Genomic DNA, 27,443 nt, shown 5'->3' with positions numbered 1-27,443 from the left:
TGCCCATTTTGATTTGTTGTACTTGGCTTTGTTTGTTGGGGTTTTTTTTTGTTGTTTTGAGGGGTTTTTGTTTGTTTGTTGTTTTGTGTTTTTGTGGTTGGTTGGTTTTTCTTTGGTATTGAGTTGTATGAATTCCTCTTATATTTTAGATATTAAGCCCTTATTGGATATGTGGTTTATAATATTTTTTCTTCTTCCATCAGTTGACTTTTCGTTTTGTTGATGATTGCCTTTGCTGTGCAGGAGCTCTTTAGTTTGATGTAGTTCCACTTGTTTATTTTTGCTTTTGTTGTCTTTTCTTTTGTTCTCAAATCCAAAAAAACCATTGCCAAGACTAATGTCAATGGGCTTACCCACTATGTTTTTTTGTAAGAGTTTTGTGGTTTCCGGTCTTACATTTAAGTCTTCAATAAATTTTGAGTTGATTTTTGTATATAATGTAAGATAGTGATCTAATTTAATTTTTTGCATGTGGCTATCCTGTTTTACCAACATTATTTATTAAAGAGACTATTCTTTCCCCATTGTATATTCCTGGTTCCTTTGCTTAAGATTAATTGATTGTATATGCATGGGTTTATTTCGGGGATATTTCTTCTGCTGTATTTATCTATGTGTCTGTTTTTAATGCCAGTACCATACTGTGTTGATTATTTATAATAGAGTTTGAAATTAGGAAATGTGATGACTCTAGCATTATTCTTCTTTTTCAAGATTGCATTGGCTATTTGGGGTTCTTTTATGGTTTTATACAAGTTTTAGGATTTTTTTCCTACTGCTGTTGAAAAATGCCTTTTGATAGGTATAACATTGAACCTGTAGATCACTTTGGGTAGTATAAACACTTTAATTATATTAACCCTTCTGAGCAATGAATTTGGGATATTTTTCCATTTATTTGTGTCTTCAATTCCTTTTATCGGTGTCTTATAAATTTTGGTGTGTCGATCTTTCACTTCCTTGGATGAATTTACTCTTAAGTGTTTTGTTTTTGATGCCATTGTAAATGGGATTGTGTTTCTTTATTCCTTTTACAATTGGTTAATTGTTAGTATGTAGAAGGACAATTGATTTTTTTGTGTTGATTTTGTGTCCTGCAACTTTGCTGAATTCATTTATTAGTTTTAACAGTTTTTTGGTAGCAACTTTAGGGTCTTCTGTATATATCATGTTATCTGGGAATAGTAATAATTTTACTTCTTTTCTGATTTGGATGCCCTTTCTTTCTTTCTGCCTAATTGCTCTAGATAGTGCTTACAGTCCTATGTTGAATAATGGCGGCAAGAGTGGGCATCTTTGTCTTGTTTCTGATCTTAGAGGAAAAGTTTTTAGCTTTTCAACATTGAATATGATTTTAGCTGTGGGTTTTTCATATATGGAACTTACTATGTTGAGGTACCTTCCTTCTATATCAAATTTGTTGAGTTTTCTTCATCAAAGGATGTTGGATTTTTTTCAAATGCTTTTCCTGTATCTGTTAAGATGATTGTATAATTTTAATCCTTCATTTTGTTGATATGGCTTATTGCATTTATTCATTTGCAAATGTTGAACTATCCTTGTATCCCTGGAATAAACCCCACTTAATCATGGTGTATGATCTTTTTAACTTAATGTTGAATTCAGTTTGCTAATATTGTGTTGAAGATTTTGGCACCCATGGTCATCAGGGATATTGGCCTGTAATTTATTTTCTTGTAGTGTTCTGTACTGGTTTTGATATCAGGGAAATTCTGGCCTCCTAAAATGAGTTTGAACATGTTCCTTCCTCTTCAGTTTTCTAGATGAGTTTGAGAAAGATGGTATTACTCCTTTAATATTTGATTGAATTGACCAGTGAAGCCATCTGATTCTGGATTTTTCTTTGTTGGGAGGTGTTTGATTACTGATTCAGTCTCTTTATGAGTAATTGGTTTGTTCGGATTTTCTGTTTCTTCATGATTCAGTCTTGATGGGTTTTTTTGTTTCTAGGAATTTATCTACTTCTAAGTTATTTAACTTGTTGGTATATAATTGTTCATAGTAGTTTCTTATGATGCTTTGTATTTCTATGTTATTAGTTGTAATATCTCCTCATTCATTTCTGATTTTACCAATTGAGCTTTTCTCTGTTTTTCTTAGCCTAGTTTAAGTTTTATCAATTTTGTTTATCTTTTTATAAAACCAGCTCTAGTTTTATTGATTTTTTTCTATTTTCTTTTTATTCTCTATTATATTTATTTCCACTCTGATCTTTGTTATTTCCTTCTTTCTACTAACTTGGACTTAGTTTATCTTTCTTTTTTCAGTTTCTTGAGGTGTAAAGTTAGGTTGTTTATTTGAGATACTTCTTTTTTCTTAATGTAAGCATTTATCATTAAAACTTTCCTCTTAGAACTCCTTTTGCAGCATGCCTTAAGTTTTGGTATGTTGTGTTTCCATTTTCATTTGTCTCAAGATATTTTTGATTTCTTCCTTGACATATTGATTATTCAGGAGCATGTTATTAAATTAGTACACATTTGTGAATTTTCCAGTTTTTTTCTTGAAATTGACTTCTAGTTTCATGCCACTGTGGTCAGAGAAGATAATTGGGATGATTTCAGTCCTTTAAAATTTGCTAAGACTGGTTTTGTGGCCTAATATGTGATCTATACAGGAGAATGTTCCATGTGTGCTTGAGAAGAATGCATATTCTGCTGCTGTTAGATTGTGTGATCTATATATGTCTTTTAGGTCTATACAACCTAATAGTTTCAGTCCAGTGTTTCCTTATTATTTTTCTATCTGATCTATCTGTTGAAAATAGGATATTAAAGCCCCCTCATAATACTGTGTTTTTATCTGTTCCTTTCTTCAGATCTGTTAATATTTATTTTATAAATTTAGGTACTCATGTATTAGATGCATAAATATTTATAATTGTTATATCCTCTTGGTGAATTGACCCTTTTATCATTATATAATGACCTTTTTTGTCTCTTATTAACACTTTTTGGCTTAAAATTTATTTTTTCTGATATAAGTAAATCTACTCTGCTTTCTTCTGCTTTCCATTGGCATGGTGTATAGTTTCCATCCCTTCACTTTCAGTTTATGTGTCCTTAAATCTGAAATGATTTTCTTATAGGTAGGATATAGTTAAGTCCTGTTTTATTGAATTATTCAGCAACTCTATATATTTTGATTGGAGAATTTAGTCGATTAAATTTAGAGAAGTTATTGAATATATGGGTTTACTGTTGTGATCTTGTTGTTTCCTGGATGTTTTGTAGTTCAGTTCTTCCTCTGTTGCTGTCTTCCATTTGTGAACTGTTGATTTGTGTAGTGGTATATTCTGATTCCCTTCTCTTTGTCTTTTCTATATTTATTGTAGGTATGTGCTTTGTGGTTACCATGAGGCTTACATAAAACATCTTACAGTTATAATAGTGTATTTTAAGCCAACAACATCTTAACTTCTAATGCATACAGAAGCTCTATATTTTATATTTCCCTCCCACAGTTTATGCTTTTGATGTCACAATTTACATCTTTTTCTATTGTGTAATCATTTAAAAATATTGTAGTTATTATTTTTAATACTTCTGTCTTTTAACCTTTACATTAGGGTTATAAGTGATTTACCCACCACCATTACAATATTTTGAGTATTCTGAATTTAATCATATATTTACATTACCAGTGAGTTTTGGGGTCCCATCTTTCAAGTGGTAGCCATAAAATTTGGGGTACTAGATTCATGAACAAGCTCATTCCAGGGAGAACTGGTGACTTGGTTTTATTGTTTGAAGGAACCAGAAGAAGAAGGCAGGAGAAATGCCCGCCAGCTCTTTCAGGCTCTGAGGAGACTCAGCACCTTGATGTGTACTGATTAGAAGCCAGACCCCTCAGGCAGCAGCTTATAACATGAGTAGGCAAATCCCTTCCAGAAAAAGACTTAGGAGGTGAGCATTTTTGCCTGTTCCCTCTACTCTGATCCTGGAGGGATAGCCTTAGTAAGTGTTTGCACACCTAAGAACTGCTTCTATTTTTGCTGTGGTCCTGTGGGATTCATGAACCCAAGCCCTGTTGGCTGTCAGAGCTAGGTGTTTGGGGAGCCCATTCTTCTGGTGGGAGACTTAAAAGTTGGGGTGCTAGATGGGTGGTACAAACTCTTCACTATTCAGGGAGAAGCTGGGAATTGAAGGTTCATGCCAGAATGTATCTCAGCATTTCCCATCCACTTTGATGTGGGTATTTTCTCATTTGCTCAATGTAAAGGAGTCACTTCAGCTAGTTTCTTTCAAGGAATTTCTGTTTGTAGCTATACATTCAGTGCATCCATGGGAGGAGGAAAATTCAGGAGCCTCCTGTGTCACCATCTTGGTCTGGGGTCTTAAAATATTTATAAACCCTTTTTTCTGTCACCTTTTATAAATCCCCTAGGCTGAGGGATATATATTTCCATCTTACAGATAGTCATAATGAGTCTCAAAGAGGTTTGAGAAATCCATTCAACGTCATGCAGCCAGAATGCATTGGATTCAAGATTTGAACTTGAATTTACATTGCCAAAGATCATTCTTTTTTCATTTACATCACATCATAACTAAATTGCAACATATTTTTCTGACTACTCTGTAGACTTCAAATCAAATCACTATTAGGTTCAGCTTCAGACCATGAACAGCTTTTGAACAAATTAATTGCAGTTCAACAAATATTTCTAAGTTTGTGTATATATTCATTAATATTATCTTACCATTTCATTTATTTTTATAGTGAATGTACAGTGTTAAAACTACCTTATATCTTTTGCATTTTTTCATAAACTTGAAATACTACTTTGCTTATAAAATAAACGTATAAAAAGTCACTTTTAAAATCTTTCATACTGTTTTTTTAACAGTAACTCATGTTTTCACCTGTAGTATTTATGAAGGAGAAAAGGTATCTTGTCTTCTGCACACTGAACACATAAGTTTGATGGTCATCATTCTTACAAACCTGTGTTGCTTCAACATGATTATTGTGCTATATTTATTGCAGCAAATATGTATTTTTTATGTGAAAGAAAGTATAAGCACTGCTCAAATCTTTGCTTTGTTGAGTAATTTCAGACAGCACAGTAACCCAAAGGATGTAACTATTTGATGATTAGTGCTGTTATTAGTGGACTGCTATTTCATATCACTCATAGTTCAGAGTAGCTAAGATTTTCTAAATATTAAAATCTTTCTGAGATTCTTACAAGCAAATAATATCAAACAGAATGTTGGGGTTTTTTTGTTTTTTTGTTTTTTGTTTTTTTGTTTTTTGTTTTTTTGTTGTAATAAAGGAATGTAAAAAATAAATGCTACTTGTACCTTATCAGTTAATGTTAGGCTGTTCTGTTTTCCCAGCAGATAACATATTTTGCATATTCACCTATATTCTTAAATTACTTATTTGATTTTAAATATAGAAACATTTTAAGGAAGCAGACTGGTTTTAGTATTTGCATTAGAAAGACTTACACCAGATGTGCAGAAAATCACAGTATGTTGTGGATTGTGGCTCCATGGATGATTGACCTGCCCAGAAAGAAATGTTACTCAGTTGCAAAAGCCAACTACTTTTCCAACTATGTGAAAGGAAATTATGGATTTCACTGGCTCTATTTGAGCATAGTCATTCAAATGAGATTCTTTCTCTGTGCTGTTGTAATCTCTGCACTTGGCCCACTCTTTTCTTCCACGGGAGGATTTCCAGTGAGGGTAGAATAATTTTTCATGTGGTCTCTTTCTTTAAGAGATGATTGTGGTTCAGAGCAGATTCAAGTCAGTTGTGTGGAGTTACATGTTTTTCATAATTTCTCTGAACTTACTAAAAAGTAAAATGGATGTGTTTTGTACCTTCCTTCCCTTGTAATGCTCATTTGACTGGGATTTCCGTGATCATTTTATTATATGAGCTATACCAAGAGATCAAAAAGACTGTTTTCATCGAGCACTCAGAGACATTAGAAGGATGTCACCTAATTTAAAGTTTGAGACCTATGCCTATTCTCTGTCTTTCTAGAAAGACCAGGCCTTAAATAGAGGAGAGAATTAAAGTATCATTGTTCAATCTTAAATATTGCCAGGTGGATGTATAGGTGCTAAAAATTCCAGTAAGTGATAATTGAAATGATTATTTTTGGCTATATTGACTACTTAATTAACTTTCATTATCTTGAGGTATTATAGTAAATTTGATTTAGTCATTATAATACCCCAGATACCACCTGTCCTATTCATTGGCTATCTTCAGTTGTGTAAGCATGATCTAAAATTTGTTCATCATAAACTAAATGAGAGATATAAATAATCTATGTCTTTCTGTATATTGTTAATTGAGGTATCTTAGGGGTACAAACAAGAATATAGATTTTATACAAGATACTTTAAGGGCAACATATGGACTTGGTATACTGAACTTTGAAAAGTAAATTTTGGTATGTCAGGTCTATTAGTGTACAAAGAAACAAAGCTAAGAGAAAGAAAGAATTTTAATGAAAAATGGAAGAAAAATACATATGTGTTGTACAGTATAATTCATTTGAAAAAAGGAAATGAAAATGTAATGCTTGAAACAACTTAAGAAAAAGAATTCTTCTCACTTTCATTGACAATATAATTTATAATCCAAGGCCTGGTTTTCTGTATTTTTTTCTAGTTCAAAGGTCATTGTGACTAACAGCATGACTACATTGAAGTTTTAAGTTTCATTTCTTTAGAAAAGCTAATATATAAGGCATATGCATGCACCTCACCATTGGAAATAAGTGCATATATGTAGTTTTCATAGTAGTTTTCCATGATTGGCTCTAGGTAAGAAAATTTAAAAAGATGTCTTTCAGGATACCAATTATTGCAATTTCAAATCCCAATTTCCCTCTGAACTCCCTTTTCCAGTAATTAATAGGGCAATTATAACTTATTATCTGGGATTTCATTTTTACAAACAACAAAATGTAGTAAAGCTTGAGCTTAAAACATTGGCAGAACCTACTCTGGCTCCTCAACACTGAACATGCAATTGAACTCAAATTAGGAAGGTCAAGAAGGGCTTTTTTGAGGGACTCTGCACTTTGTCAGATGTATTTATTCATGTGCAGAAGATTAGAATTCATAAACACTTTGCCAGTTTTTTGAATGCTATTTCTTTTCCTTGTTGTTCTTGGCCAGGCCATGTCAATACAGCAAAATGCTGCTTCATATGGCTTGTTATCAGCAGAATAATGTGTATTACATAACCCAAAGGAATTGTAAAATCAGCAGGAACTCTTGGCTCTGCATCTCACTGTAGACACATAGATGAGTACCAAAAACTTGAGTTGAAAAAAAAAGTTATCTGAGTGTTCCACCCAAAATAGACATTTCTTCTTTTTAAAAATTTTTTTATCATGAAAGTGATCTAGTTAGCAAACATCTCTTAACTAGTCCTTTAAGAAATATGCACAAGGTCAGTCAAAATAGTACACTATTGGATTAAAACTAATTTGAGCATGGTGCAGGAAATTCCTTGAGGCAAATGATTTTGAAGACATATCAGAAGTCCTCTTTGTTTCTTTTTCTTGGTAAAGCTTAGAGCTTTGATTTATCAGTCCAATCACTGTATGATGAATATTTTTGGACTTCTTTAATGAAGCCTGTAGAAACACCAGCTTGAGAATCGCAAGAAATTGAAGCGACTATCTTAATGAGAAGAATCAGGTTTGAAATAGGATCAGAATTACATATGTGAATAATCACATCATTTTTAGTATTGGTAATAGAAACATCTGTGAGGTTCTCAGAAAAACTAATTTTGGTAATCTGCTTTTGTGCTGGCTGGCAAACAATGTCACAGTAGCTTTAAGGCCAAATTTGCCTACTGTTATGCAAAGCCAATTAGCAGCCCCCTGGGTTGCTTCCTCTGAAAGAAATTTTCTTAAGAGGTGAGATAAGCTTAAGCAGTTGGCATTCCAATGGAATCTAGAATGAAAACATTGAAAAACTTAAGATAGGTAAAAGAAAGAAGACATATAGCAATAAGAGCCTTGGGTAGTGGGTGGAGAACATGGCCACTAAATGACCACCTGTCAAAACAGAATAAATGACAGTTTTCAGCTTGTTAGAAGGGAAGAAGAAAACCCAAACTGCCATAGACATGAAAGCTGTTGAGATGATGCTGTAGCTTCTGGTACTGAAGGTTCCGCACTTAATGTTTGAGTCGATAGCACGCCCTTCCTTGATCTCCCTTCCTCTTATTAAGGTTTGGCTGCTGGGCCTTCCTTCTTTCCCTCCTTCCCTCCTTCCCTCCTTCCCTCTTTCCCTCTTTCCTTCCTTTCCTCCTGCCTGCCTCCCTCCCTCCCTCTTTTTTTCCTTTCTTTTCTTTTCTGTCTTTCTTTTCCCCTTCTTACCTTCCCCTTTCTCTCCTTTCTCCTTTTTTTCTGCTATCTCCTGTTGACTAGGCTCAGCTGCTTTCATCTGACTTGGATTTCAGCAACAGTGGCTACACTTAGTGATTGTGTGTGTTGATAATCTTTCCAAGATGACTTTTTGCTCTGAAGGTGTTGAAAAAGTTCTCTTGAATTGACTTCCATGTTGACAGCCACCACTGAGGTGAACTCTTGAGATGTTGTTGTCCAAGTTGCTCATCGAGGGGGTTGTTTGTATTAGATTTTGAATGGGGAAGTAGTTTTGCCATCTTTTTCATCCTTTTGATTAGTATGGCTGGCTCCATTGGGAGACGGGTGTGAATCTGGGAAAGTTTACAAGCTCCTAAATAGTTGCAATTCATGAGCAGGAGAAGGGAGAACTGAATATGGCAAAATGTGTGATAATCCGCAATAATGTTTTTCATGGTCTTTTCTTAAACTTTGAAACCTATCCACACTCTGAAAGAGAATATATGGATAACCTCAAAAGTTAAAATGTCTCGGAAAATATTATTTGAAGATACTTTCTATAGTAGATATGGCCTATGATTTTGCATTTCTTAAAAGCTTATGAGAAGCTGAGCCAAAGTGATTGTGGAGTTTTCTGTTTATCTGTTTTAGCAAATGCCAAATAAAGTAGAAGCTATCTGGATAATTTAAAACTCCATCATGCAGATCTTCTGTACTGTTTATCTTTAGGCTTTTCAGAAGGTGTTAGAAGGAATGTGGACTGGGAAAGTGAACACTTCATAGGGTTCTGGTTACCAATAAAAAAAAGAAAGCATTTCTTTTCTGTGGTGACTTAAACATGTTATGACATTCATTTATCTGTTCATTCATTCGATAGTCTTTTATTAGACATCATTTTGTACCCGAAAGTTCTAATACAAGTAAAAGTAAAAGAAATATAAACAAAGTACTTTGGGAATTTTATGTAGGACCCTTTATTTTTAACTGTAAGGATGGAGGAATATTTTAATAGAGGAAGGAACATTGAACTTTGGTCTTGAATTAAAATGATAATTTGACAAGCGAAAATCAAAAGGAAGGATTTATCTCATGTAGTGAAAATACGTAAAGACATTAAAACTTCTTGGAATTGTGGCTGGCTCTTTTTTGGGTTTGTTTGTTTTATTTTTGGCAGAGGAGAGGCTACTTTGACTAGAATAAAAGTAAATAATGAGGTTGGATCTGTGGAATGGAAGACTAAGGAATTTTAGAATTTCTATGGAAAATAGAGGAGACAAACAAATGAGTCCCATACTCTGGGGTAAAATAACAACAAAACTGTATGATTTTTGAATAAGGCAGAATCTCATATGAGAAAATGAAAGTTTATTAAGGAAATAATCATTAGGAAAAATGTTTCCCAAGTTATTAACAAAGTAGTAGTCTCTATCAGTGAAATGTTACAGCAGGCTCTTAATGGCTTGTGAGAGCTAATTGTGCATCTCTCTACTCAAATCTGAGTTCAGTGACATCACATTGGTAGCCTGAAATAGGCCATGGTGGGGGTATTTACACCATGGAAATCAGCAAATGCTACAAATTACAGCTATTTCTGTACAGTCAGCTGCTCAACATTTACCACTGTACCACTGCTGCATGATATGAAACAGTTCTTAGCAGAAAAATCAACATTTCAAAAGCAGTATAGTAAAAAATCTCTTCACTAAAAAAATTAAGGAAAACAGTTTAGAAACATGCATATCAGCAAATTGAAGAAGAGAAAATAAAACAAATGAGGATAAGACAAACAAGGATCAAAGACAATGAAACATGAGGACGAAGTATAGCTATCAGATTTTATCTTACTTGCAAACAAAGACAAGGAAGCTAGATTTTTCACTGATAAGATGAACTGAGCCTTTTTGATAACAATTGATGTTTAAACTATGGACATTATGTTAGGAAACTACATATAAAGCACTGAGCACACATCCCTTAAATGTAATTGGAACTTCAGTTTAACATACGTATATATAATTTTCCTAACTCAGCTGTGTGGTTTGAAATGTTTTCTTTATATTGCATACCCACAATCTTAACCTCAGTGCTTAAACAAAACTATTAATAGTCTGAATTATCCAACTAATTGCATTCATTATCCTCTTTCCATTAGACCAATGGCCTCCTTATTTTTACCTTTAAGTTCATTTTAAATTATTTAGCTAGTTACTGCCATAGGTGCTTAAATGTGCCATCATGCCCGAACTTTCCATAGATAAGTGTCATGGAAAGTTTGGTTTTCTATTTGGATATGATAGTGAATAGAGTCACTTGTTCACAGTCTTCCTCCTTTTTCATTCATTAGCTGATATATTGTGTAACCTACATATCTCTAAACCAGGATAGTTTTGGATAAAACTCAACTAATAGAACAATAACCTCTGAAATAACCTCAGAGACTAGCCCACTTGTCCTTCTTATTTTATTAAAGGAATTCCTTCAGTATCTCCTGTGAGCTGAATGGCCATGACTGTACTCTTTGCCTCTTGGTCTCCTAGGATTATCATAAGACATGTTAGGTTTATGTCACCCCTCTTGTCCAGAGATGTTTCTTTATTGCTGTGTGATATCACCATCATTTACATGTAGGCAGGATGCAGGCAGACTCAGTCTGAATAATCTCAATAGTCTGTTGGTGTAATAACTTGATTGCCAATAGAATCTACCCTGATTTACTTCTTTTCCCAATCTGTTTGGTTGAGGATTTTAATGACTCTAAATGAGTAAAAGGGGTTATTTTGAGGATGACTCATGAATCACAATATGGATAAAATTATATCCAGATTTACTTAAGTAATCAAATTAAACATATACAACTAATTGCAGACATCTCTAAGATAATTATTTAAATGAAAGTTGAGTTTTAACCACCAATCCCTCCTCACCAGGGAACTGATACTAGTTCATCAGCACGGAGGGTCAGGTCTATGTGGCAATGTGGTTCTCTTATCCTCTTGGTCTTGATAATCATACTCTTTTCTTCCAAAGTCCCGCAATATCTTTGATCCTGACAACTGAACCCTTTCTGCATTTTTTTCTGAGTTGCTTTGCATGTTTCAGGGGACTTTCAGTTCCCTGTGCAAGTGAATTCGTGGCCTGTATCTAAGAATGTAATTTGTTGTTCTTGCCACAAAACCTATAATCTCATTTTTTCCCTTAGCTGCACCATAATGTAGTAGAAAAACACACGGGCTCAAGAACCAGACTTAGTTTCTCTATTCTCTTATGTCAGAAAATATACTCTCTTTTTAAATTGCTTTCAATTATAAAATGTAATATTCATACAGAAAACTGCATAAGACATGAATGTACAACTCAATGAAGTATTACAAATATACATAACATATATACCCTTGCAAAAACTGAATCCAAAAGTCAGAAAATTTGAATGGTATTATAATTGTTAATAAAATTCAATCTTTAATACCACATATACCAACAGAAAACACTAGACCCATGTAGCTTCACCAGTGAATTCTACTAATAATTTATACTGTTTTACAGTAAAGGGGGAAGTGGGGGAAGGAAAACACTTCACAGCTGATTTTTGAGACCCATATAATATTGACACCCAAACTCAAAAGATCATTATAAGAAAAGAATATTACAGGAAAATCTTGCTCACAAACATAACAGTTAAAACCCTAAACAAAAATATTAGCAGTTTATCATTATCTCAAAAACTCATTGGGGTTAGGCCAAGAAGGTAACATATTAACATTACAAAATAAGTCATTATAATTCATCATATTAAGAGAATGAAGAAGAAATATAACCATTTCAATAGATGTTTTAAAATTAAACATCCAATTATGATGAACTACTTTTGGGAAACTGGGAATAAAAGGAAATTTTATTAACTTGATAAAATATATCTACAAGCATTCTATAGTAGGCATCAGATTTAATGGTGAAATCTGAGAATTCTTCTTTGAAATAAAAAACATGACAAAGATGTTTACTCTTATAGCTTCATTTTTAACATTACAGTGGAGGTCCTAGATAGTGCAACAGGGTAAGAAAAAGAAATTTAAAAATATAAAGATTGGAGAAGAATAAATAAATCTCTCATTATTCACAGAAGATACGATTATATATGTAGAAAGTCTATACAAAATTATTTGTTTATACATTATTAGAATTAAGAATTAATAAATTTGTTTAGCAAAATTGATGGTCAGTTTGAAAATCAATGAAAACATCAATTAAAAATCAAGTATTTTGATTAAAAAATGAACTGTCTCTGATGTTCTTCCTACTCTTTTAGTCTAAAAATATACTCTGATTACAGGAGGCAACCAAGAGGAAGAACCTATTCCACTTAGGTCTGTTAGCTGTGGAGAGCTGAATAAAAGCTACTTCCCCACATTTTCTTGCAATTAATCCTTCCTCGATATATCCAACATTTAAAAAAATGCCTATCATATATCAGGCTCTGTCATTACCTTTAAATTGCTCACAACAAAATAAAGACTAGCACACATGGCTTACTAGAAGATAATGTGTAGAGTGAACAAGAGTATTTGTGTGGAAACGAGACATAGAGGTGGAAGTAATTTGCTCTGTCAGAGGATTTTAGAAAAGAGTTCAGAGCAGGCAGTGTTTGTGTTGGTCCTTGAATGACTTTGTTAGGATTTACCAATTCAAAGAAGGATGGAGGAAACAGAAGTCAGAGGAAACAGAATAAATAAAGGTGTAAGAGTTTGAAAATACTTGGCATATCTGGGAAGCAATATAAAAGCTAAGAGTAGTTAGTAGAGCCTTTGTTTGGTTGATGGATACATCTGTCCCCATGTACCTGTTATATTTTGCATAATCTCTTTTTTCTTTTTGTTCTGAATCATGAAAAATAGTTTATTTTCATGTCTCATAAGTACAAAGTGAGTTTTAAAACTCTTACTCGGGCTTCTCCAAGGGAACCCTTGCCTGTTTCCATAAATGCATCTTAGCCAACTAAAATGATTTTTGATTATTTAAGTGATCTGATTCTAAAGAATCTGAAAATTGTTTATTCACAACATGATAATGGACACAATTTTTATGGTTTTTCAAAATAGCTATTATACTTAGAATTCATATGTTATGTGCAACTTAAACATCTGAATCATATCAACATGGTATTGCAACTTTCTGTGAAAGATGTAGAAAAATAAATATCACTGTCACTGAGTCCGAAAATGTATATAAAGAATCTCTGTAAGTAATGGTTGCAGTTAAGCTTTAGATATAATAAACCAGGATGAGAGTTCATATGTCAAGAGGTTGTGTTAAAGTAATCTAGTGTATCTTACAGTTCTATTATTACTTGATGGAATTGTTCAACAAAGATGGCATGATAGGTGTGTGATATTTCCTACATCTGCATCTGTTTTATCTTATTGTAACTTTTGCATGCACAAGTTCTCTGGTTTGCATAAATTACTTCCTTATTTATCTTTTAATAGCTCTTACTAACATTGATTAGCTTCAGTGCCGTTTTTGTTGTATCTTACTGGCCAAACGAAATATATAACACAGCTTTACTATATATTCTTGTTTTTTGCTCCAAATTTATAAAATATGACTATTTGTTTAATATTTTATTATACTGAGTTATTAGATTTTACTGATAATGACCAGTACTCATAAATATTTATTAAATAGATGCTTCAATCAGATGTTTTTAGTGCTTGTAATTGTGAATGATTAAATCAACAAACTCTTCTAGAAGACAACTCAATTCTGTGGTCCCTCTATACAAGGTTTTAATTTTATGAAAACAGACTCTAAATGCTGTTTGCCTTCTTGCCAACTGAGAGTATTAGCCATTGCCTTCTCGGCAGAGCTACTGGAGAAAAAACTAAAGAACCTACATTGAGAACTTTCTGAATCCAGCTCTGTCTGTGTGTATATCCTCAAAATGAAACAAATTGGGGCAATTTACTGAGGGTTAAATCCTCTAAATGACATTCACCTAAAACAGGCAGGGAAATGGCTTGGGAGGCTTAAATGATCAATGTAATTGCCTTAATTCTCTAGGTTGCTTTCATAAGTAGACACAACTTTACCGTTTCTCACTGACGATTCCAAATTGAAGATTTAGGGTTGTTTGTATTTTTACTCTCAACACCCTGAATCAAGTTTACTTTCTGCATAACTCAGGTCTTAAAAGTAGCCCACAGACCTATTGCAAGAGCATTCCAGAAGGGAGGTTTTTACATTAATCATCTGCCTGTAGCTTTCCTTCCAGTAGCTAGCACCTTTCAGTTTGTCAGCATTTTTACCCTGAAGTTGCAGGAAAGCTTTTTTAAGAACTAAATATGCTGCTATTACCGTGTGCCTTTGTTTTTGAATATTCGAACACAGAGTGATTTTTCAGAACATTTTATTAGCAAAATCTACCTGACTTCTATTAAAATTTTTCTGTGCACTCGGAGACAGAAGTGAAAGGAAAGATTATTTATGAGCAAGGTAGCTCAACCCTGTCTAATTCTTGAGTAAGAGGTTTCCAAGTAACCTTCCGTTTATGATTCAGGAGTTCCTCTGAGTTAAGAGGGTGTTACTAGGATAACATATTATTGAAGATTCTACCCGAAATACTAGATTTTTTTAAAAAATGATTCTTGACAAGTTTTAAGAGTTTAAGATTTCAGAACCTTTCACTGACACTTTTTTTTTTCCCCTCTCACCAAACTTTATTGCAAGTAAACCTTTTCATGTTTTAAAGGTTTTTCTTTGGCAGCTAAGAAAAACACTCTGGAAAGTTATATTTAGTGAATTTACCCATGTATAAATATCCCTGAGCTAGTCTGTTATCCTATGGCATCTGGAAGAAAGGTGCTATTGTTTTAGATTCCATGATTGAAGTATGGGATAATCAATTCAGAGAGACCCTGGGGGGAAGATTCACTTGCATATGCTGTGGAAACTTGGAATCCCTGAGTTTTTTTGTTTTTTTCTACAGATGAAGAGACATAGATTAGTTCATGCTTTAGTACATTTAGCGACATAGGTTCCCATTCTAGCCATATAATAGTTTGGCTATCAGTTAATATTTGAGACTACTCATTTTAAATTTTCTAAGAAAGCATTGTTGTTGTTAATTCCTTTTTACTATTACTGGCCTTGCTTTCTGGATCACAGTAGCTGGGCAGCTATTTTGATTGCAAGCGCTCTGGATATGCATTTTCTGCAGCTACACACCAAGCCACATCACCAAGGTATTCCCAGGGATGCATCATCAGACTTAGTTTGGCCAAAACACTCCATGAATTATTTAAAGCTCCTTTCATTTCTTGCAAAGTAATGTTTGCTGGACTTCCCCATGAAAAATCAGTGTAATTCCAGAAGATCATGGTAGATTTGCAAGACAGGAATTTGTCCTGTGCTTCCACCATAGATGTGACTACAGATGTAGAAGTTAAATGAAAATGTATAGTTATTTTACTTTTCGTTTTATTTGAACATTTTCTCTACTACTTATTCAGTAGCAGTTGAATAAGGGCGGCTATGTCTCATGGCTTTCTACTGTGAACTGTCCAAAAGTATAAGGTAATTAGACGTAAAAACACTGCAGAAGTATGGATAATAGACTGCCCACCTCCCCTCTACTGCAACTTCCCTGAGGTTTCGTTTGCAGGGCCCAGCTGCATATACAGACATGATGGAATTTGGTTTGTAAGGAACCTACAAAAATTACACAAATAACTCAGATTTTTAATGAATAATACACAGACATGCACCTGCTTCAGCGACTTCGTAGATTAGTCTTGTGACCAATAGAAAAGCCCCTTGGAATTCAATTACCTTGCTGCAAGACAGAAAATAAAACTGGCTACACTTTTGGAACTGATATCGGCACAATGTTAACTAGCTCTTGGAGCAAGCATTTCTTTTTAGGTTGTTTCAGTTTGGTTTGCTTTTGTCCGGCTTCCTGTAAAGTGATAATATTCTGCTCATATTATTATCTACTGTTCTTGCAGTTGGAGCCGCTCACAGACGATGTTCTCCACCAGACTCCGAATACGAATGCTGTTATTTCCTTACAGAAGATCATTGAAATTCAAAGTATGTCTTTAAAGTTTTTTTTTAATTTCTAATAAGATATATAATTAAACTTATATTAAATAGAATTAGACTTACATTGAGAATTAGAGCACGTAAGAAATATATTTGATTTTCTCAAATATGAGGAATATATTTGAAGTAATTATAATTTGCACATATTATGTATTCATACCTAAATGTGTTCTTGCCTTGCTCTTAACATGGTAATCTTACTTTACACTGATAAAATTCAGAGGCTCCAGATTTACAATCTTGTTTTTCTCATATTTTTCAAAAGCGTTTGGATTTTTTTTTCCATTACTACCACTAAGTATCTATTCAGAACAATGAAAATAACATAGAAGTTATGGTTTTATTGTTCAGTCTTAACTGAGGTAAGTTATCTCCTCACGATACTGGAATTCAGCGATCATTTACTGGTTTTAAATTTGTCAAGAGAGGGAAAAGTTCATGAGGAAAGTCTATTAAAAAGATTAACAAAAAAGGAAAGTTAGAACCTTTTTTTTTTACTATTCATTTCATTTCACACTGCTGTTACTTTATGAAGAACTATTCTTTTTAGATGATAACACATATCAGCGCACACACACATGAGCGCACACACACACACACACACTCTGAAAGCAAGCACAAATTAACCTGACAGTTAGCATGAACAGGAAAACCAGACAGCAAAACTTAAGTGTGAAGGAGGCTCAGGAAAACCCTGAGCTTTGCTAATCTCCCGTAGAAACAATTTTTAAACACCAGTGGAGAAGCCACCTTCCAGCTCTCTGAGTCCCTGTCTTTGCTTGCTCAGTAGTAATTTGGAGATACAGGTGTGGTTGGGGTTTTATATTATTTATTCATCTGGTATTTATTTATCCAATCTAATACCTCGTTAAGGTCATCAATATAAAAATATCTACTTTTGAAACATATGATTTTTTTTCTGAGTATTCCCTTGCCATAATACACACTATTAAAAATCATTGTTCCATGTATATTCTGATCACATCCTTTTCAGTAAGCATTCTTAAGTATGTATTACATGTTGATAGATCATAACTTGAGCACTTACAAGGCAAGGCACAGAGGTTATGGAGAGGAATAAGGCAAAGTCTCTAGCATCAAGGAGTTTACAGTCCAGTGAATGAGAAACACTGAAATAGATTATTTCGATAGAAGTCACGGGGTGCCCTGAGATCATGCACAAGGAACATTCCTTTTCTTAAGTCCCTTCGAGCCAGCATGAGAAGTCCTGGAGAGTGAGGAAGGTTCAAGGAAGGCTTAAGGAAGGCTTCTTGGCAGTAATAGGGCCTGAGCTTAGTCTTAAGGAGTGAACAGGATTTTGGCCAGATGAAGAGTGAATGTTTTGAAGGAAATGACAGAAGCAGAAGACTCAATTTTCACATAGGTGTAAAAATTCATGGTTTGTATATATCTTTAGAAAACATACTACTATTGTCTTTTGCGTTGGATCTAATTTCCCAGTAATGATTTTCCACTGCATGATTTTTTTCCTTTCACCACTGACTTTTCAAGTGACTTGTGTAGTCTGCTTTAGCCAAACAAACCTGTTTGACTCTTGAAAAGGATTCACTGTACTATCAAAATTTGCTGTGTAAGAATTCTGCCCCTGTGGATTGTGAATCTCTGTCTTCTGCTCCAAAATGCATTTCAAACACTCAACACTGACCAGTTCTCGCATTCAAAAATCTATTTCCTCCTAAACTCCTATTGAAGATTCCACCCAGAGCTTGTTAATCCAGTACTTCCATAAACTCTCAGCACTAAGATGTAGATTTTAATTAGTGGTATTTTTATTTAAAATTTTTCTATTATTTGAGTTTTTGTGTATTTTATGGTTTGTTAGTCCTGGTTCCTTATTTATATGAGAATCCTCAGGAGGATGGAACCCTGTCTTCTCACTCCTACTTGTACAAACAGAAAGGGTTGGCAGCGGGGATGAGGTTTGAAGTACATGGGAGCCTGAGAATTGAGAGTTGGCAGATTCGAGCAAGAATGATTTGAATAACTCATCAAAGCCCTAGGGAACCAAAACTTGCACAAAAGGGAGCTTCTGAAGAATTGCTCCTTCTGAGTCATGAGGACATGGTGTGGTATGGTGGGTACCGCTGTTGGCTACTCAGCAACTATGCCTTCCTCACTTCTGAAAAGGAGCCTGGTTTTACTCATGTGTCCTTGCCGCCAGGTGCCATACAACTCAGGGGAAGATGAATTTACACCCAGCTCCAGGGAGCTGTCTCAGTCTAAGGCTGAGCATGTCTACTCACTTAACAGTGACTGGCTAAGGAATGAGTACCTGACCCAATTCTGGCCAGTGAGAATCAGGGCTGGCTTCAAGGACTTTCAACCAGGAAGATCACATAGGCCCCACACTTTGAAGGGCCCTATGCATGATTTAATGCTCTTACTCTTGGTGCCTTGAAATTCTCACTGAGTTTTTGGACAAGGAGTCCACATTTCATTTTGCAATGAACCCTACAAATTATGAAGCCAGTCCTGATGAAAAGCAAGGTGCTGGTGATGGGTATAAATATTTACCAAGGAAGATTGAGAGTAGCATCACCACAAAGAGAGCCCAAATTGTGGTTGAGAAGGAACTGAACGGTGGGTTGAGGTTGTAAAAAGAAAAACATGATGAGAGTGATCTCTCACCATTTGGAACATGGGGTGAAAATTAGTACGGAGAATGTGGTTCAGTACTGTGGCTTTGACCACTGTGAAATACATTTTTTATATGATTATTTGAATTGTGTGTCTCTGGGGCTACTCTTCTGGACTAAAGGAACAGAAAGAGGCTGTCTAAAGTCCATAAAGCAATTTTTAAAAAGTGCTATTTCAGAGTAACAAACTTCATAATGGCTTGGAAAATCAAAATTATGGGTGCCTGAGTTAGCAAACAATGCTATATTTCCTTAAAGCCTATAAAATTGTTCTCTTAATTTTACTTTTCTCTGTTTTATAACACACTTCCACTTCAAGTGCTCCTATAGGCTTTATCGGGCTCCCCATTTCACCTTTGTGGGGAACGTCACGAGGACTCACTAAAAATTTGTGGATCTCAGTACAAGATGAAAATGTATGGATGCTTCCTTGTTAAAAAAAAAAGCCTCCAGAGCATTAAACCAAGCATGAGGGCCCTTCTGAATATGGCCCTTTGCAACTGCACAGATTGCCTGTTTATAAAGCCTGCCTTGAAGGTAGCCTTTGTTTAACAGGAGTACCTCCTCAGTATCTCACAGGTGCCCCCTTTTAACTTTAGGAGGTGTTCGAATTTCAGCTTGCCTCCTAGCCCAGGTTCTAAAGGATTCTTTTTTGCCAAGGTTTGGGACTACAGTATCAGAAAACTATGTAAACGTCGAGAAGCAGGCCTTGTAGCATGTGGGAAGCATTCAGGCAAGTTCCTAGATAGCCTTGTCCCAAGGCAGACGGCAAGGTGCTGACAGGCCTTATGTGAATTTTTCTTTGAGAACCGAGCCCCCCAGCTGAGGGTATGCAGGTGCTGGAGGCTGTGATTAGCATTGGCCCTTTGCCTGGCCACATGTATGTGAGTATTTTGTAGCAGGATCATCCCTATTGTCCTGTCCTTGTTTATGTTACTCATTTAGCTGAGAAAAAAAAGGCCTTATGAGGCAACAGCAGAGTAGCCATTTCTCCTAACAGGTAACCACCTCCCCCTGCTGCCCCCCAGTAGGTCAGGGTCTGGTTTCATCTTAAGATGGTGGATGCATACAAAGATCAACTGTCTCTGAAATGACAAAAGGGAAGTACGGTCAAGGAGCTTCATGCCTGCACATGCTGTTTACTCTGCTGCAGAGTCTTCTGCCTCATCCCTATTAAGTTTTCAAGACAGCTCAGATGGCATGTCTTTTGGGAGGCCATCTACTCCATCCATCCCTATGCTAGATTAGGTGCAGTTCCTGGGTGTTTTCATGGCAGAGATTGTTTTTATTGATGTTCTTTGTTTTCAATTGCTGTATACTTTATTTGGCATGTAGCAGGTGCTCTGCAAACATTTGTTGAATGAATGAATCAGCCAGTAGGTCAATGTTTGCCACACTTTTTTTTTTCTTAGCCCAGATTGACTTTTTAATTAACCAAAAATTATACTCCTTTGCTAGCTTATGCAGAACAAGAGATTAAGAAATTCAGGCAAAATATATATGAGAGCCCATTTCTTCTCTCTCGTCCGCAACCCACAATGATGAGTCATTTCTAAGTCAGGAAGAACAGGAATTGCTTGCGAGCTACCACTTCCATCACTAAGCTTGGAGGTGGCAGTTCTAAGAGCTGAATCTGGTGGTTGGCTGGCCATCTGTAATCACCAACAAGCAGTGTTAGGTAAAGTCAGCCCAGAGTAGAATAAAGGACCCTTGCATGTGTATATCCTTTCCTGAAACCCATCCTAACAACTTAGAGTCCACTGAACTCTTACCTTCTTCTACATAGACTCTTACCGTCAAACATTTGGGAACATCATTTTTTACACCAGTCCTTGGCAATGATAACATTTTCACTGATTTTGAAGGGAAGAACCATGAAGTGAGTTTTCCATAAAACTAAATTTATTTAGTTTGAAAGACTATAATTTTAAGTTCTAAAAACATATAATGAATGATATTGATATTGATCTGTGAAACCTCAAAATATGAAAACCACAAGTATATAGTCATGGTTTCCTTTTATTCGTTTAAGTTTTTTTTTTTATTAAGAAGAGTACTCCTTTTAAGTGTCAACCAATTTTATAGACCTGCATGATAATAGTGATAATCATAGTATCTTTTGATTTGTGGATCAGAAATTGTATATGTTCAAAAGGAGTTGAGGATTCTTTTAAAATTTTTCTGCAACCCTCCAACAGTTTGCAGCTCATAAGTTGAAAAACACTAGGGTAGAGGATTTTAGAATAATACGAATTTAACTATAATCCTCCCATCCACTCACCAGCCATGTGACAATGAGCAAGCCACTTAACTTGCCCAGAGGAGGGACATGGCATATCACCACACTGCTTTTCTAAGGTGGCTGCTATGGCAACAAAATGGCAAATCAGAAGCAGAATCATAAGAGAACAGTAGGAAGTTTTTCCTTTTACCCCCAGTTTTCATTTTATTCCCACTCTAGGAATTTTCTCTTTGTTTAGTGGATTGGGATCTCCTTAGAATTCCTTATTATGCCAACCACAGCAAACTGGTGACATAAGTCAGAATGAGGAAAGGACAGTATTTGCAGTGTCACTCTGTGTTCTGTCAAACTTGTATATAAATGGAGGAACATCATGTCTCCTGCATATAAAACTTGTCAGTATGGCTAAATTTCTCTCTTTTTTTTTTTTAAAGCTTACCCACACAGAGGAGAAACACACACACAAACAGAGCAATATTTAGGGCTGTGAGAATTTAATTTATGGTCCTCTGAATTTATCCAACTTTTGAGGCCACTATCAAAAGGGATCTGACTTTCTCATTGCAGGAGAATACCCCATGTGACTATCTAACTGACTACAAGGCAGTCAGCTGTCCACATGGTTCAGGCAGCTGCAATGGGCAGAACACACCCTTTCACTCATTCTAAAGAAATAAAAATGAAATCAGATTTTCTCTGGGAGATCAGAGGCAAGTACAGTTGATACCTTCTCCCTGTCAGAACTCTGCTTCATTTATGTTTGGTGTATGTGTTACTGAGGGAATGACGTCTCCTCCTCTTTCCTTCTTGTTATCCTTTCCTTCTTCTCCTTCTCCCCCTCTTCCTCAGTATCCTCCTCTTGTTATTATATCATTATATCCACTGTCCCAGAAACTACCCTTAGAAATAACAATTGATGTTGGCAAAGGAATGCTAATCTTCTTTATTCATTTCTACTGTATTTCCAGTGGCGATAATTGCTGGTGAAAGTAAAATACACTCTTGATGCTGTATTAGTGGATAATCAGAGAAAGTGCTAGCCAGTTCTCTTGGCTATTAAGAGATCTGGACAGTAATTAATGAAAAAAGCTATTAAAGTAAGATAAAACTTGCTCTAAAGATGACAACCATCTTCTTTTATGTGAAATACCATTCAGCCATCTCCTCCCATTACTTGAATAACCTCTACCTACCCTCTTCCCAAGGAGAAAGGTCATTTACATTAGATAATCCAGGAGAAAATCAGATTGTTTCTAAGCTAAAAAGAATTTGTATAAAATATCTTGTGAGGAAATTGTCCAAAGTTGTGAGCTCATGGGACTACGCACATAGATTAAAGGGTGGTTTGCCCAGATTGCAACATGCACTGCATAAATCATTTCACGAAAACTCTCGCTCTCGCTTCTTGACTCCACACCCAAATGCTAACCCACACTCCGTTTTTCTTCTCTCTTTTTGTTCCTTCTTATTTCATTTTGATTTTCTATTTTTGTTTCTTATCTTTGTCTTTCTCTCGCTCCTCCATTTCCCAGGGGAGAACAAGAGGCTGAAAAGGAGCTTTTAACTCATAATGATTTAAAGATTTATTTCAAGCAGGGAAGGAATATGATCAAACCTGTATTTCAAAAGGTCACTCTGCCTTCAGTAAGGACAGACAATTTTGGAGGACTTATTGCCAGTGTGAGCCGTTTAATTCAGAAGTAGAGTCGACTTGGTATGGTTATGAACAGGCATGGAGAGGATTAATGATTCCTAAGTTTCAGGCTTGGACAACTGAGTAGGTAGTGGTGTCACCTCCTGTGATAGAGAGTAGCAGAGGAAGAAAAGTGTGAAAGGAAAGATGAATATTAGACTTCAGAAAAAGAAACTGCTGATTGAAAGGCATGAAATTTGGGGGACCATCTTAAATACCAGTTTTTCTCTTCAGTGAAGTTACGGAGGGACACTGGGGACTTTGGATGGAATTATTTACACAGTGCAAGCCCTGTAAGCTGTTAGCAAATAATAGAATAACCATTACTGAATGTTTCCAGTGTGCTAGGCACTGTTCTAAGCACTCTTATTGATATAAATTAACTCATTTAACCTTCTCAACAACCCTGAGGTAGGTACTATTTTCATTCTTTTTTAGGTTAAATAACTTTCCAAGGTCACAGTTAATAAATGGACAAAGGCAAGCTCATAAGTCAAGCAGTCTAGCCCCAAAGTCTATGGTCTTCATCATTATGCTATTCTAGCTCACAAATAAATTCATTCCTTTTGCAGTTTTGGGGTGCACTTTTTCCTGTTTCATCCCAAAGTGACAGGTTTAGGGGAAAAAATCAATTAAACTGAAGATTTGGGGTTTTGGAAGTTCTGGTTAATCAGGGTTTAGCCACAGTCAGTTCCAGAAGGGCAATGCCAAATTTCAAGGAGCTGTAGAGCTATGAATCCACTTTTGGAGCCCTTGTAAACTTGCAGAATACGTCTAATCACAAAAAAATGCAAGGGTTGGCAGAGTTTCAAATCCCTGCCCTGTTGAGTTTAAAACCCTGACTGTTGTCAGGTGTGAGCTGCTATTTGTCATAGATTTTTTGGCTTTAGACAGAGGCCTTAATGTTGCAGCCCTGGGCCAGGCCGACCTTCATTGAAGAAAAGCAGCGTTAGACATTTTCCCACTATTAACCCCGCCAGCCCTTGCTTGTATCAGAGCCAGGTCAGACTTGTACACATGGCATTTTGAAAATTGATTGTGAACTTCTAATTAACCGTTCTCTTGAAATGTTGAGGCTCTGATTATTGTTTGGTGGAGCACTAATACTAGAGTGTCCCAGAATTAAAAGGTAGATCTGCCATCTGCTTAGAGACTTGTCTGGGATTTTTTTTTTAATTCCAACTGCATCTGTAATTATGAGTTTTCTTTCACTCACGTTTCTACTAAGACAGAACTAATCAAACCAAGAGTATAAATAAAACTACACATTTCTCTAGGACTGAAACCTCTTTAAGAACAGAAATGCTTTATGAATATATACTCAGCTGTTAGCACCCAGACGCATTTCACACACATGTGTGATACCATTCAGTGAGATAGGGTGTGCTAGAAGGTCAAGTTTGGGGGAAGGTCATTTGCTAGGTATTTATATATACATTAAATCTATACATATACATATATATTATCTCTAGTCTCATGTAGCTCTGCAGTGCATAATTAGTTTCCTCATCTTGTTCATGAATAAATTGAGGCTTAACAAGTTTAGGTCACTTGTCGGAGGTCTTTCATATAGTAACAGTAAAACTAACATTTGAACTCTGGTCTGGCTGTGCTACCAAATCCCACTTTCTTTCTGTTAAAGCACATGACCCTCCTGTTCCCACCTCATTTCACAGATGAGGACAGAGTTCTGCCAGACTTCTATTCCCAAGTAGCAGCAGAGACTCTAGAATAGACCTCTCCTAAAATGCAATAGCTTCTGCATACGGTTGAAAAAAAATAGACTATTTTAATTCATTACTGGACTTGCTAGAATGTAAGGGAATATGAGGGAAAAAGAAAACATAAGCTGAAACTTAATAGGGAGCAGTAAGCAGTAAGTAACAGAAAAGGGGAGAGTATTCCTGGGCCAGATGATGATATCAGCACTGTAACTGCACAGAAAAGCCCAAGGTCTGCATCAAAGTTATGGATATGAAGCTGATGAATACTAAAGAGGTTTTATCCTCTTGGGTTCCAGAGGAAGCAAAATCAATTCTTTTCTGCAGGAAAGTATCCCTAATTTAGACCCTCAGTTTATGCAGAGATCAAATTCAACAAAACATGAGCTCAAGGAAATAAATACATACATATTTAAACAAATGAATAAAATCAAATGCACAAGGACACAAGCCACTAGGGAAAGTCAGCAGAAAAGAGAAACAAGAGAAAATATACCTTATTTGTGGAGGGAGGGGCACTTATTTCAAGTGATGATAATAGATTACAAATACTCCTTTACTTGTACTCCACCATAAAACTCCGCAGTGCATGTCTTCTATGTCTCATTTATTGGTGAGGTTAACCTGGATCACTTGATTAAGGAGCTCTTCAGTGTAAAGTTACAATATTTCCCTTTGGAGTCAATAAATATGTTGGGAAGATTCTTTGAGTCTACGTAAATAAGCTGTTTCTTCTCAAACTTTTACCTACAAATTTTAGCAGCCATCAGTGGCTCTTGCCTGCAAAAACTATTACTCTGGTATTCCAATGCTGATTTTCTGTTTTCCTTATTCTGTCTACATTTATTTCTTAGAAATTCTATGTAATGAGGAGCTGTCCTTTCTCTTCCATTTACTAATTTATTCATTGTATATTTATATCAGTGTAGACTCACAGATATTTATTCTAGGAGTTATAATCCAATATTGTAATTATTTTGTTGTTTAAATTGTTCCAGCTTTAGTTATTCAGAGATCTTTCAGGCTGGCTCCTATATCCTTTTATAACATGGCTCCAGACAAATACACTCTAATATTCCAATCTCACAAAATCTTTGACCCCCTTCCTCTTCATTAAACCAAGGGAGGTCTGGTATTTCTAATGCTGCTGTTTCTTGTATTTCTTAAACATTTCATTTATCCAACCAATTACTTCTGGCCCCATCGCCACTGTCCCAAATCAGGCTTCCATCATCTTTCTCCTGGATTATTCCTATATCCAACAAAGTGGTCTACCCATATCCAATCTTGTTTTCTCCACTTCTTTTTTTTTCTCTGAAGTTCTGTCAGAGTGATCTTTTACAAAATAAGGCATATTTGTCTCTGTACTTCCTTGCTTTAAGCCAGAGGTCAACAGATTTTCTCTGTACAATGTTGGATAGTAAATATAAAAGGTTTTATGTTTCAACTGCTTGATTCTTCCGTTGTAGCAAGGAAGCAGCCTTAGCCAATGTGTAATGAGCATGGCTGTGTTTTAGTGAAACAATATTTACCAAAACAGGGTGTGGAACCAATTTAATTTCTAAAAAGGGGAAAATCTGAAACAAGTGGTATCTGGATTGGACATTGAAATAATAGACATCAACCAAAATACCAATAGTAAGGGACACCTAAATTTCTGGCCTAGGAGGTAGAGGGAGAAATATTCAACATTGCTGCCACCTGGTACACCAAACAGGTGTGCTGTAGCCACAGCTTATAACATGCATGAAGCCACCAAGCTGTCACAAGGTGGGGTTTGGAGGAACATGTGGAATCAGAGGTTAGGTGTAGATAAAATATGTTCAAGAAATAGAGAGGGAGCAGAATTTAGTGCTCAGTTTTTGTTTCCCAAGAAAGCTGATTATGAACATGTAACTTGCACAAAATGATTATCAGTATTCATGATTCATCATGGGGACATGGTGGTATCATGAGTGACATGAACAGTGAAGACACATTGCTACCAAACCAGTAGCAGAATCTATTAAAATGTAATCATAACTAAAAATAAAATAAAAATAAAAACTCAGGCCACAGGGAACAATTTAACAAGTGCAGTTGCAGAAGGTGCATATAAGTATTACTCTTGAAGCATGACTTTTTATTTATATAAAAAGACTACGCTTCTAAATGTTTTTAATGAATTTTCAGTTTCAACTGTTTTTTCCAAGCTCCAGAGTGAGGTAATAGTTGTTATTTGTTGACTCCAGTAGAAGAATATCTTGGTTAAAGATGCAGTGTCTTTAGGATGCTTCAAACAGAAAGATCAGTTAATTCTAATAATGGTTTGGTATTTTTCATTCATTTCATGGAATTAAACTAAAGCTTGTGGAAATAAATCTACCAGAGATAAATCATAGGGCATTATTGTGAATGCAGTTGTAAATTACAGTGAAAATCCAATACTGACAATAAAATCATTTGCTTTCATATTAATACACAAATTTAAATTTTGGTGGAGCATAGCTTAATCTTAAAGAGTAGGGATCCATTTGGCATTGATTATGGAGTACCAAATTCCTTATTTTTTATAAATAACTTAATAAAATATTAATTGAATAAAAAAGTATTTTAAATCCCTTTAAAAAACTCAACAGACCTGATATTCTACCAATGAAAGTTTACACTATTGTTCTCA

General features: G+C 35.3%; 1 protein-coding gene across 4 annotated transcripts in view; it reads left to right on the top strand.

The window, feature by feature from the left end:
* HDAC9 (histone deacetylase 9) overlaps window positions 1-27,443 on the top strand; it is a 638,632-nt gene that overhangs the window by 584,425 nt on the left and 26,764 nt on the right. For all 4 annotated transcript variants that reach the window (XM_072964902.1, XM_072964900.1, XM_015245630.3 and 1 more), the window contains one exon: window positions 16,375-16,459. In XM_072964902.1, the coding sequence (XP_072821003.1) occupies window positions 16,375-16,459 (85 nt within the window). The remainder of the gene's footprint in view (window positions 1-16,374; window positions 16,460-27,443) is intronic.

Source organism: Vicugna pacos, chromosome 7, assembly GCF_048564905.1.
Source record: "Vicugna pacos chromosome 7, VicPac4, whole genome shotgun sequence".
Taxonomy (NCBI): Eukaryota; Metazoa; Chordata; class Mammalia; order Artiodactyla; family Camelidae; genus Vicugna; species Vicugna pacos.
This window is presented reverse-complemented; position numbering and strand designations above follow the sequence as displayed.